The 13,220-nt window shown below is 49.3% G+C and overlaps 1 protein-coding gene across 1 annotated transcript in view; it reads left to right on the forward strand.

The window, feature by feature from the left end:
- The first annotated feature begins 1,582 nt into the window (after positions 1 to 1,582).
- LOC118091543 (cadherin-related family member 5-like) overlaps positions 1,583 to 13,220 on the forward strand; it is a 34,841-nt gene continuing 23,203 nt past the window's right edge. Inside the window, exons 1-6 of the mRNA XM_088651946.1 lie at positions 1,583 to 1,646; positions 6,408 to 6,622; positions 7,246 to 7,305; positions 7,708 to 7,800; positions 9,559 to 9,645; positions 11,358 to 11,468. Coding sequence (XP_088508072.1) covers positions 1,583 to 1,646; positions 6,408 to 6,622; positions 7,246 to 7,305; positions 7,708 to 7,800; positions 9,559 to 9,645; positions 11,358 to 11,468 — 630 coding nt within the window. The remainder of the gene's footprint in view (positions 1,647 to 6,407; positions 6,623 to 7,245; positions 7,306 to 7,707; positions 7,801 to 9,558; positions 9,646 to 11,357; positions 11,469 to 13,220) is intronic.

Genomic DNA, 13,220 nt, shown 5'->3' on the forward strand with positions numbered 1-13,220 from the left:
CCATCATTCAGCCCGGACACTGCGGTCCAGCGCCCAGGGCCTTCTGGCGGTTCCCTCCCTGCAAGAAGTGAGGTTACTGGGAACTAGGCAGAGGGCCTTCTTGGTGGTGGCTCCTGCCCTGTGGAATGCCCTCCCAGCAGATGTCAAGGCAATAAGCAACTATTCTACTTTTAAAAGACAACTGATTTCCCTGTTTAGGGAAGTTTTTAATGTTTGATGCGGTATTGTTTTTAATATTTGGTTGGAAGCCACCCAGAGTGACTGGGGAAACCCAGCCAGATGGGCGGGATAGAAATAATAAATTATTATAATATTATTATTATTCCGGGGCTGAACCTTTGAGCTCGGATCAGTCTTTCAGCTCAGAACCGGCTTCTTCTCCTCCCTGGGGGAAGGATCTACTGTAAAACCCCGAATTTGGTCTTCTAGCAGAATTTGGACAAATAAATGGAAGGAAGTCAGATTAGGTCAGGAAATGCCAGCTGGCTCTCTTCACTGTGTAGATTTGCTTCTTGCGGACTGTGCAAAACTGTGGAACCGGAGGTAAAATGAGCCGACCTGGACTTTGCTAGGGGGATAAAGATTAGGAGAGGCTGAGTTTGTAGAGCCAGACGAACCACTTGGGACACCTTGGCCCTTGAGCTGGTGTGGCATTTTGGAGCTAATAAAAATGTTTAGGGGGGTACTCTCATTTTGACTCGAGAAAATCACCATTTTATAGTCCAAATCGGGAAAAATAAATACAGTCTATGAACAAAAGTACAAAGATTCACAAAATGTTTAGGGGTGTGCGTACCCCTGCGTAACCCCCAGGAGGAAAAAAAAAGCACTGTATTCAGGAAATGTCACTTGCAAAAATGTGGATATTAGTCCTGATTGCATGCAAAAAAAGAAAAAGAAAAAAAGTTTATATTGGTAGAAATTGGCACTAAAATGATGCTGAGTTTTCATGAGGATATTTTATATATGTTTCTTTAAAAATTGCAAATGGATTTTTAAAAAATATATATTTATTAAAGATTTTCAAACATGCAAGAATACAAAACATACAAAACACAAAAAATACAAAAAACACAAAAAACACAAAAACACAAAAATACAAAAACAAAAATTCTTACTTATAACCCTTATTTCTAATCTATTGACTTCCTCTTCCACCTCCTGCTGCGCTTATTTATATTTCATATTTAGTAAGTTCTGAATCTTATATAAACTCTAAATTTACTTCAATATTACCATTTTACTACTGTATATCTATTGTATCTTATCCTTTAAACACTCAGTCTATATCTTACTTCTTAATTAAAATATCCTTATCTTCTAACAATACTTATTTTCAAACCCTTATATTATCTACGACCTCCTTGTATCTCCCTTAAAAAATGCAAATGGATGTGGAACTCAACTGAAGTTTGGGGGAAGTGAAATTGTGCGATTGGATTCCCCTGATCTGTATTCAGCTCATCCATTGGCTGTGATGCTTTCTCCCGCTTCAGGAAACCTGCTTGCGGCTGCCTCGCCTGCCCTGCCCTGCAGTCCTGCATGTGAGAACCGCTTCTCCCGGGTCGCCTGGCTGCAAAATATGCCTCCTTTGACATGTGGAGTCCTCTTCCTCGCCATCGACATGTCCTTCCGGCTCATCACAGGTGAGTCCAGGAACTGCGAGGGGCAGAGAGGTGGAGCCACAGGCAGGCAGGCAGGCAGTCTGGGCTCGGAGGTGCCACGGTGACCTTTTCGGGATCTAGGTGGTCTTTTTGGCATAGCACTCTCGAGCTGCGTAAGAGGCTTTCGAGGCCAAAAGCAGCTCTTTGAATTGGGTCCATAAACGGATTGGCAGCCAGTGGAGTCGGACCAGAACTGTCAGGGGATGGACTGAGGAGGAATGGTGGAGTCTGACCCCCTCCCTCTTCCTGCACCTTTCTGAGAATAAGAGGACAGTATAGATTAAAAACAGTGGTTTGCAGAAGGGCATTGTTCAATGGCTGCAGAGGGGAGAAGCTGGGAAATATTGGAAGAGGAATAGCAGGAAGAAGAAGCAGCAGCAGGGGAGAGACAGCTGACACGCTCAGTGTCTCTAGAAAGCATTCCTGATCCCCCTTCTCCCAGGACCAGGCGTGCTGTGAGAGTAGGAGAACAGAAAGCTCAGGGGCAGAAAGCACAGGTCAGCAGGAGTAGTGTAGGATAGGGACGACGTAGTGGGGTGGGACTTTACTCGGAGCAACGGTCATTATCTAAGAGAGACCGCATTCCTTTGTCTCTCTCTGTGAATATTGAATAAACTACAGTGGTACCTTGGTTCTCAAACTTAATCCATTCCGGAAGTCCGTTCCAAAACCAAAGCGTTCCAAAACCAAGGCAGCTTCCCATAGAAAGTAATGCAAAACGGATCAATCCGTTCCATACTTTTAAAAACAACCCCTAAAACAGCAATGTAACATGAATTTTACTACCTAACAAGACCATTGATCCATAAAATGAAAGCAATAATCAATGTGCTGTACTATAAAATAAATAAGACAGTATTGTAGATGATCAATCAATCAGTAGCTGAACTGGGTTCCACAAAGTCACAAAAACAAATTAACCAAAAAAGCCTCAAAAACAAAAACACAAAATAAATAGCAAAAACAAAAGCGCCAAACTTAATCCGTTCCGGAAGTCTATTTGACTTCCAAAATGTTTGAAAACCAAGGCGCAGCTTCTGATTGGTGCAGGTGCCCTGGTAACAATAGCCGACAGCCGCATTGGACATTCTGCTTCCAAAAACTGGAACACTTCTGGGTTTTTGGTGTTTGAGAACCAAGGCGTTTGAGAACCAAGGTACCACTGTACTTGGTAAGAACTCTTCTTGTTATCTGCTTCTTGGCATCCCACCGTAGGAGGGATAGGATTCCTTGAAGCCTGACAAGAACATGCTTTCTTTCTCCTGTTAGCAATCCATCTGCCACACTGGGCATCCGCCATAGCTTCCAAACAGTCTCCGGGGGCAGCCCCACACACAACACATTGCAGGAGTCTAGCCTGGTGGTTACCAGATAGGGACACAGCTCGGCTACAACCCAAAGCTGGCAGAAGGCACTCCTTAAGGGAAATGGATTTGCTAGGTAGATGGATCTGTGGCATCGCAGAACAGATCCGCCCAATTCAGGAGGAGAGAAAGGGCTCTTGTGTTCGAATCTCGCGGGTTTTCCCGCAGGCAAACTGTTCAGCCACTGTAAGAACAGGATGCTGGACTGGCGGTGCAATTGGCCGTATGTTAATCTTACCAGTGATTTGGGAGGTGCCATGACAGGACAGGATTTCTGGGCAGCTCAGTCAACGGGAGGGACTCCAGACCCAGGCAGGCAGCCTTCCTACATCTTGAAATAAATGGAGAAAATACCACGTTGCTACCTAAAAGCAGGGGTGGCGCTGTGGGTTAAACCACAGTGCCTAGGGCTTGCCGATTAGAAGGTCGGCAGTTCGAATCCCCGTAGCGGGGTGAGCTCCCATTGTCCGGTCCCAGCTCCTGCCAACCTAGCAGTTCGGAAGCACGTCAAATTGCAAATAGATAAATAGGTACCACTACAGCAGGAAAGTAAACGGCGTTTCCGTGTGCTGCTCTGGTTTGCCAGAAGCGGCTTTGTCATGCTGGCCACATGACCTGGAAGCTGTACGCCGGCTCCCTCGGCCAGTAAAGCTCCCTCGGCCCAGAGTTGTCCGCGACTGGACCTAAAGGTCAGGGGTCCCTTTAAGGTAAAGGTAAAGGGACCCCTGACCATTAGGTCCAGTCGTGACCGACTCTGGGGTTGCATGCTCATCTCGCATTATTGGCTGAGGGAGCCGACGTATAGTTTCCCGGTCATGTGGCCAGCATGACAAAGCCGCTTCTGGCGAACCAGAGCAGCACATGGAAACGCCGTTTACCTTCCCGCCGGAGCGGTTCCTATTTATCTACTTGCACTTTGACGTGCTTTAAAACTGCTAGGTTGGCAGGAGCTGGGACCAAGCAACGGGAGCTCACCCCGCCACAGGGATTCAAACCGCTGACCTTCTGATCAGCAAGCCCTAGGCTCAGTGGTTTAACCCACAGCGCCACCTGCAGGGGTCCCTTTACCTTTACCTAAAAGCAGGGCGGTTGGGAACAAGTCCAGAGTCTGAAACGTTCTTTCTCTACCACTGGGTACCAGACAGGTTTTGTCCGGGGGTGAAACTTGTTAATGAGTCCAGAAATCTTAGTGGATGCAGGAAGGAAGAGCTTCTGGCACAAGCTGCTTTGGATAAGGGGTTTAAAGCACGCTGGAAATTACAAGGTTTTCCCAAGTCCTTCTTCGGTCTTCCAGCTGCCAGGCCTTTCCATTTGTGTTGCAAAACAGAAAGCTCTGAACAAGAACAAGCAACACGTCAATAATAAGCTGGTCCATGGCCATTAGATGTACCTTTGGGGACAATGTAATAAGTTCTGGAAGAACTGTTACCCTATTGCTACATTTGGAGCACCTACCGTATCATTGCATTTGCAGGATGCTGACTGTGGAAAGGCTTTTTTTGCCTCCATCTCAGTGATCTTTGATAGTGACTCACCCCTCCTATATTCCTGTTCAAGGAATATTTATTTGATTCCTATTATTTGTGACTCCATGCACATATTCTATATCTTCTGTTTATGAATTTTGAAACAATATAATGTTATATTTTGTCAGTATATTATTACCCGACGTGTTGCTTGTTGTTGTTCAGACCTTTCCGTTTGGCTGGCCGAAGGCAACGTTGTGCATCCGTACGCTTAAAATAAAAACAATTGGAATAGCAAAAATACCTCCCTGCTCAATTAAATACAGCACATTTCCCCCCTCTAAATATTCCTGTGTGCTGCTTTGATTGAAATTCCTCTATACATATTTAGATCTTAGATCTTGCTCCCCAAAATGGCTTCAGTCTGAAAACCAAGATGGCTGTTCAACCTGTGGATTCTGTTTTTCTGTTTTGCTGTTTTGCTTATGTTGTGCCGGTTTGCTTTCAAAGGCAAACCTCCCTAATGTACATTTCCCAAAACTATGCACAAACCAAATGCTCATTCCCACTTCTGTTTGTCCTGCCGTTCCCCCCCCCCCCCCCGGGAAATCCCACTCTGTGCCACTGAATTGGAGCAAACCTCAACCGAGTTTTCTGCTGAATGGTGTTTGCTCTGATTCAGCAGTAGGACTCGAACGCATGGCTTCAAATTAGAAGAAAGGAGATTTCGATTAGACATCAGGGGAAACTTTCTGACGGCAAGAGCTGTTTGACAGTGGGAACGGTCTCCCTTGGGAGGTGGTGGACTCTCCTTGGAAGTTTTAAAGCAGAGGTTGGATGGCCATCTGTCCTGGATGTTTCGGTTGAAATCCCTGCATTGCAAGGGGCTGGACTAGATGACCCTTGGGCAATCCTTCCAACTCTACAATTCTGTGATTCTAAAGAGAGGGTTTTCCTGGCGTGGCAAACGGAAAAAACTCTCAGCTCCGTGCTTTCTAGGTGTGAGGCAAATGGTATGGAGAAACCCCAAAATGCAGCCATCATTCAAAAGCCACACCTCTCTGAATTTCTCCATTTCTCAATAGAGTTATCTAGTTACATTACACATCTAAAAATGCTTACTATATTTTTCCGTGTATAACTCACCTCCATGTATAAGACATCCCCTGCTTGGGGGGACTAAAAATTAAGAAAATGGGTTAGATTGCCCAGAGCTCTTGAGCTTTTTTTTTTTTTGCAGAGGACTGCACAGAGTTGTTGAGCTTTTGGGGGGGGGCATTGCTGGAAATCAAACACCCACATGGCAGATGCTAACACTTGCACCCGTCGCGACAGTCGATCGCCGGCCCAGTTGTTGCAGCAACACCCTATCAACACCACCCCTTGCCGCGCGCTGAAGACCATCTCAGGCTCGCGGCATCAAGCAATCCCACGCCGCCACCCCCTGGGCACTACCCATGTATAAGACAACCCCCTATTTTAAACATAATTTTTCAGGGAAACCCCCCCCCCCCAGTCTTATATACGGTAGAGGATGTTAGATTTGGGTAAAGTGTGACCGCTCTGGGGTGGATCCAAAACTGTGACAAATGCAGAAGCGAGATCGGTTGGGGTGTTGACACCATGAGGCCCTCCATCAAATGCCCAGGTTGTAAATATGTGCCAATAAAACCATATATCCGCTGACCTTTGTTCCGAGGAAGCAGGACCCTAAGTAAGTGCTGGAACTCTAGAGTTTTCTCACCCATCGGAGATTGGGGTGGCATGGAACAGTCTCGCCCAAGCCCTGAATACTCATGGATGTGGATCGAGCCGGTCGAGGGGTGGGGTTGGATGACCTTTGGGGGTCTCTGCCACTCTGTGAAATTCTCAGCGGTGTCTGACCTGTCCCTTTCCCCCTCCGGGACTGCCAGCGGTTGCTGACCAGTGCAGCGGGGGGAGCAACATCTTCACCGAGATCCCGGAGAACAGTCCCTACGGCACCTTGGTCTGCCGGTTAATGGTGTCCGCCGATCCCGAGGGCGACTCCGTCCAGCTGACCTTGGGCGGGATCGACGCCGATTGGTTCTACTTGGACGGGAAGGCTGTGCGGCTGAACGTCTCAGAGGAAAAGGTGTTGGACCGAGAGGTGAGTGCGGCCCCCCCTGCCAGTGCCAGATTTACGAATAAGCTAAACAAGCTCTTGGGAGCCCCTAAAAAAAAACTAAAGGGAAAAAACAACACTGGATGTACATTTCCAAAATATAAAATGAGAAACAAATAAAATAAAGCCAACATACAGCAACAGTGTTTTGCGTTGTGTAGGCTCCTAGGATGTACAGATTCTATGATTCATCCTATATTTGTGCCTTAGATTTTTTCCCCTGCCTAAGCGCAGTACCATCTCTTTGTCCCTACTGAGATCCATTTAGTTACTTCTGGCCCTGTTCTCCAATCTTTAAGGCCGTCCTAAATCCTGATTCTGTGTTTTGTGGCATCAGCTACCCCTCCCAGTTTGGTACCACCTGCAAATATGACAGGATCTTCTCAATTCCTTTTATCCAAGCCATTTATAAAATTGTTGTACGACACTGGGCCCAGGAGAGAGCCCTGCAGCGCCCATCTTCTCCTCTTTCCCCCCAGAATGATGAGGAACCCTTGGTGAGCACAAATAAAAAGGATTAAAAAAATAACAATTCTGCATTTGCAAAGTTGAGGAAAGAGATGCTTGAATGATGTCGGGTGACGCTCTCTTTTCTCTCTCTCTTCCAGGCATTGGAAACTCCCGTTCTGATGGTTTCCTTCACATGCACGGAAGACGGCTTCTCGCCGGTACAAAACATTGCATTTTATTGTTGTTGTTGTTGTTATTTAGTCGTTTGGTCGTGTTTCTGAACTGATCCTGGAATGTCCCACTTTTCCTTATTGTTGTTTAGTCGTTTAGTCGTGTCCGACTCTTCGTGATCCCATGGACCCCGTCTCCTGTAGCTCTGGCGCCCTGTGACACTTCTCCCATGGGAGCCTTGCTGTAAAATGTAGCACAAAATTGTAAACAGAGATCCAGGATCCTCGGGGGACCCGCTGCTGCATTGCTGTCCATGATCCCCGTCTCCCAACTCCAGGGCGCAGGCCCACCCCCCACCCATCTCCATTTCTCCCAGCAAAGGGAACTATAGTTTTCCGGGGCAGGCGGCGCTCGAGGGAAGCTCACAACACCCTCTTCTTCCCTGGCAGGCTGAGTACAGGATTATAGTCCAGGTGATGAACGAGAACGACAACAAGCCGCGGTTCCGGGAGGACACCATTTTGACGCAGAACATCAGTGAGGTGAGCGCCTGGCGCCCAGCTGGGACTGGAGGGGTCAGGAAGACCCCGGGCTCCTTCTCCAGAATAGGGGACTCGAGAGGAGAAAGACCAAGCATTTTGCGGGGAGTTCAGGAAGAGAAATAATCATGCGTTTCACACACACAGAGGAATTTTTCTGGCTTTTCCTTCCTTCTTCCTGAGAGTGGGGGTGTCACCCCATGTTTGGGGGGGGGGTGTCCTGCCAAGGTCCCGGTCCTACCATTTGGCAGAGTGAGCTAGCGGCCTCTGGTGGCGGCTGCTGGGTATTACGGATGTCGGGGACTCAAGGAGTGGTCGCTCTGAGTAGGATGAAAGGAGCGAGCTCAGTCGTGTTCACTCGCTTTATTTCTTTATTTGCTGCATTTGTAATAATAATGGAAATGAGTTATAACCGGCCTTATCCTGAAGTTGGCTCGGACATGGTTAGAATCATAGACTCGTAGTGTTGGAAGGCACCAGAAGGCCCATTTAGTCCAAATCGTTCTAGGTATGGGTCCAAGCGGTCTGGCTTTTCCCAAAGAAAACCCGCTCTTTATTGCTCAATCGGAACAAACAGCAAACCACAGGAAACCAGGTTCTTCCATCCCCTGTCCAACAGGTCGATCGCAATCTACTAGTCGATCACGGGGCACCCCTGGCTGATCTTGGTTGATCGTGTGATCCTGGTTGATCACCCCCCCAAAAAAGCTCAACAACTGTGGGTCTTCCTCCCACATACCCCTCAACATTTAGTGGATCTAAGTTTGGTCTCATTGAGGGGCAGTATTTCAATATGAGTAGGAAAATGAGAGTACCCCCTAAACATTGTATTAAAAGAAAACAAGCACTGGCTATTGGCAACATCCTTTGGCTCACGCAAAAGTGCTGGACCCGCAAAATAGGACATTCTGGGATCCAATCCGAAGCTGTGAATGGCTTCTGTGATTCTGGTGTGTCCCAGTCAAATCAGGGCGGCTGCGGGACATCTTCTTTCATTGCTAAAGATCGGGTTTCTTTTTATTATCTTCTTCCTCCAAGGAGCAGATGGATGTTCTCTGCACACCTCTAGCCATTTTATCTTCCCAACAGCCCTGCAAGGCAGGTTAAACTGAGTGATATTAGTGACTGGCCTGAGGTCAGGGTGCTGGATATAGGGGGCAGAAAAAGCTTCACCCCACTCAATATTTTGAGGCAGGGGGCTGAGCCCTCCCTCACCCAATATTGAGGGGGCCATCATGCCCACCACCCCTGGACGAGCACTGGGGTGCCGGGTGAAGGCGAGCGGCTTAGAGGGTGATCTTTGCCCTCCATGGCCCTCGCCAGAGCATCCCGGTAGGCATGGCCCAACTGGGGGGGGGCGTTGTGCTTGTGACATCATCAATGTGCGACAGGGCCCCCCACATGTTTGGGTGCAACTCGGCGCACCTGCCTGAGGTCACTCAGTAAGCCTTTGATAGCGGCGTGAGGATTCAAACCCGGGTCTCCTTGGTCCTCAATGCATGACTTAACTGCGAAACCGCGGTGGAAAAGGCTAATCCTGAGGAAGTTGATATTCTGCCAAAAAAGAGTGTTTCCTGTTCCCTCTCACGGCGGGCAGATGAGACGTCACTGGTTTGAGGGACGAGGTTCTCTAGCCAACCACATTGCCTGGGTATGATTTATCCCCATATCTCAGGAAGGATGAGAGAGTGGGTAAGGAGGACCCCTCTCACTAGGCCTGACTTCCCGCCTAACCCTGCTCTCCCACTCTCTTGTCCCCAGCTGGCTGCCCCCCACTCCGTGATCTTCAGCACCCAGGCAGAGGATGCCGATGGCGACACCCTCATGTACGTGATCGACGGCACGTCGGTGAGTCCTCTCCCCAAGGCCACAGGGAGGAAGAAGGCAAACTTTTAGTTGGTGCTGGGGATTGCTTTAATTTTAGTATCAATGTTCTGGAAGTTGGGCAATAAGGGCAGTACAGGATTCCTTTTGGTGTACCGACCTCCCCGCTGCACCAAGGACCAGGTGCGCAGCCTGGGAGTCATTTTGGACTCACAGCTGTCCATGGAGGCACAGGTCAATTCTGTGTCCAGGGCAGCTGTCTACCAGCTCCACCTGGTACGCAGAGACCCTCCCTGCCTGCTGACCGTCTCGCCAGAGTGGTGCATGCTCTGGTTATCTCCCGCATGGACTACTGCAATGCGCTCTACGTAGGGCTACCTTTGAAGGTGACCCGGAAACTACAACTAATCCAGAATGCAGCAGCTAGACTAGTGACTGGGAGCGGCTGCCAAGACCACATAACACCAGTCTTGAAAGACCTACATTGGCTCTCAGGATGTTTCCGGGCACAATTCAAAGTGTTGGTGCTGACCTTTAAAGCCCTAAACGGCCTCGGTCCAGTATACCTGAAGGAGCGTCTCCACCCCCATCACTCAGCCCAGACACTGACATCCAGCTCCGAGGGCCTTCTGGCTGTTCCCTCCCTGTGAGAAGTGAGGTTGCAGGGAACCAGGCAGAGGGCCTTCTCGGTGGTGGCACCCGCCCTGTGGAACGCCCTCCCATCAGATGTCAAGGAAATAAACAACTACCTGACTTTTAGAAGACATCTGAAGGCAGCCCTGTTCAGGGAAGTCTTTGATGTTTGATGCTTTATTGTGTTTTTAATATTTAGTTGGGAGCCGCCCAGAGTGGCTGGGGAAACCCAGCCAGATGGGCAGGGTATAAATAATAAATTTTATTATTATTATTATTATTATTATTATTATTATTATTATTATTATTATTAGAATTCTAGCACCCCAAAACTTTTGCTGGGGTGATGTTCCGGGGCTTTGCACGCAAAGGCAAATTTGCACTCGGAACAACCCCCCGGAAATGCCCCTGGGTGGCTATCCCTGTCTTACTGGGCTGTGGGAATCACAGAACTGTAGACTTGGAAGGGACCCCGGCAGTCATTTAGTCCAACCCGCAGGGAAGATCGTGCAAACTTGGGCATGGAGAGAGCTTTTTAAACCCTACCACCTTCCTCAGGGAAGGTTGCATGAGATCTCACTGGGCCATCGCAAGAACTCAGGCGCCCCTTCTGACTGCTTCCCTCTCCGTTTATGGATCCATTTTCCCACCAACCACGCAGAGCCACAACCGTGTCAGCTCCCGACCTTCCGACCTACCAGCCCCAAATGGGTCGCCGGCAGCGGAAAGCAAAGCAAGCCAAGGCGTTGGCACCGTTTTGTGTTGAAGCCGTGGCTGAGTTGGCCGGTGCCCAGCCCTCACTCAGCCAGAACCGTGGGGCTGCAGTGCACCTGCCCGTCCCTCGCCGACCCCCGTTGCTCCATGGCAACGCCAGCGTGGGCGTGGGATTAGCCAAGGGGGAACCAGGACACCTAGACCTGGCCGTGGGCGTAGATTACGGCCAATACCTGTGCGGGTGGAGGAAATGGATTTGCAGGGCAAAGGGTGAGCGGGCGGGAGAAGCGCCTTTGGGAGAGGGGACCCTGAGGGATGCTGGGCTTGTCACCCTCTGTGGGCATCAGCCGTGCCAGCTGCGTGGCTACCACCCCTGTTTGAACTTCCAGGCCGACGCCAAATATTTCCGGATCGACCTGCCCAACAGCGGGAGGATCGTCCTGGGCAAAGCGCTGGATTTCGAGACCAAGAGGCACCTTGAGTTTGTGATCCATGCTGTGGTGAGGAGGGGAGCAGGATATTGGGGGGGCATGGGGGCACCCACAAGGGCCAAATCCTCTCTTCGCTGGTGCCCCTCGCTGCTCCCACACATCAGGATGCCAGCCAGTAACTGTGTTCTCAGCAACTCGTAAGAACTTAAGAAAAACCTGCTGGATGAGGCCAATGGCAACCTGTTCTCACAGCAGCTAACCAGATGCCTTTGGGGAGCAGAATCTGAACACATTATTATTATTATTATTATTATTATTATTATTATTATTACTATCCCATCTTAAGGCCCCAGGCCGGCCCACAAGATTTTGAACGTTAGAATGTTAAGTAAGACCAGTTTAAAATAACTTGCAGTTACAGAAATAAGGTGGGTCCTAAAAACTTGCACCTGAAGGGTCAAAGGCCAGGGACAAGTGTCTTCAGCATCCTCCAGAAGCTGCGCAATGAAGGTGCCAGACATGCCTCTGTAGGGAGGGAGTTTCATGGCTTAGGGGCCACCACAGAAAAGGCCCTTTCTCCCAGGCTACCATCCTGAGCCTCTGAGGATGGAGGAACTCTCAAGAGGTCCCCCTCTGGGGCCTGAGTCATTTAGGGCTTTAAACATTAACAGGAGCACCTTGTGAGAACGTAAGAACGTTTTTCTCCTGCTCTGGGATGTAGGACCCATGGATTCAGGCTAAACATCAGGAAGAACTTTCTGACGGTAAGAGCTGTTCGACAGGGGAACGGTCTCCCTTGGAAGGTGGTGGACTCTCCTTCCTTGGAGGTTTTTAAGCGGAGGCTGGGTGCTTATCTGTCCTGGATGCTTTAGCTGAGATTCCTGCATTGCAGGGGGTTGGACTAGATGGCCTTTGGGGGTCCCTTCCAACTCTACAATTCTATGATTCCAAGGCAAGTCTGCTGGATCAGGCCAACAGCCCATCCAGTCAAGAACTCTCTTTTCACAGTGGTCAGCATAGCTGCCAAGTTTTCACTTTTCTCGCGAGGAAACCTATTCAGCATAAGGGAATTTCCCTTAAAAAAAGGGAGAACTTGGCAGCTATGGTGGTCAGTCAGATGCCTGTGGGAAACTTGCAAGCAGGATCCGACCACAAGAGCCCTCTCCTCTCATGTGGTTTCCAGCAATTGGTATTCAGAAGCATTGCAGCCTCCAACTGCAGAGGGATCGTGGAACCGTGGAATTGTAGAGTTGGAAGGGTCCTCTAGCCCAGTGTTTTTCAACCACTGTTCCGCGGCACACTAGTGTGCCGCAAGATGTTGCCTGGTGTGCCGTGGGAGAATTACTTTATATATAGTCAATATAGGCACAGAGTTAAATTTTGTAACATTTTGTAATGGTGGTGTGCCTCGTGATTTTTTTCATGAAACAAGTGTGCCTTTGCCCAAAAAAGTTGAAAAACACTGCTCTAGCCCAACCCCTTGCAATGCAGGGACGAGAGCACAGCCATTGTGAGCCCTCGAGAGCCCTCACCCGGTCCTCTTTCAATGCCGTTCATGTTGGCGGCCATCACAAAGGAGACTTCCTTTGGTCACGGGGTGCCCTGGGTAGCCACGCCAAGATGGTGCCCTTGAGATGCACGTGCCGTGCTGATCGGAGACGTCGGCCGAAACATCTGGCGGGTGCCAGGTTGGGGAAGGCTGTCGTGGAGAAAGTCAAAGGGTTCTCCCGTCCAACTGCCCTGCGGTGCGGGAATCACCACCGAAACCTAAGTGGCGGGAGAGAGCGAGGCCTTTCGGAGAGACCAGGAACCTCTTCCTTG

Source organism: Zootoca vivipara, chromosome 9, assembly GCF_965207765.1.
Source record: "Zootoca vivipara chromosome 9, rZooViv2.hap1.1, whole genome shotgun sequence".
In the NCBI taxonomy this organism is placed as follows: Eukaryota; Metazoa; Chordata; class Lepidosauria; order Squamata; family Lacertidae; genus Zootoca; species Zootoca vivipara.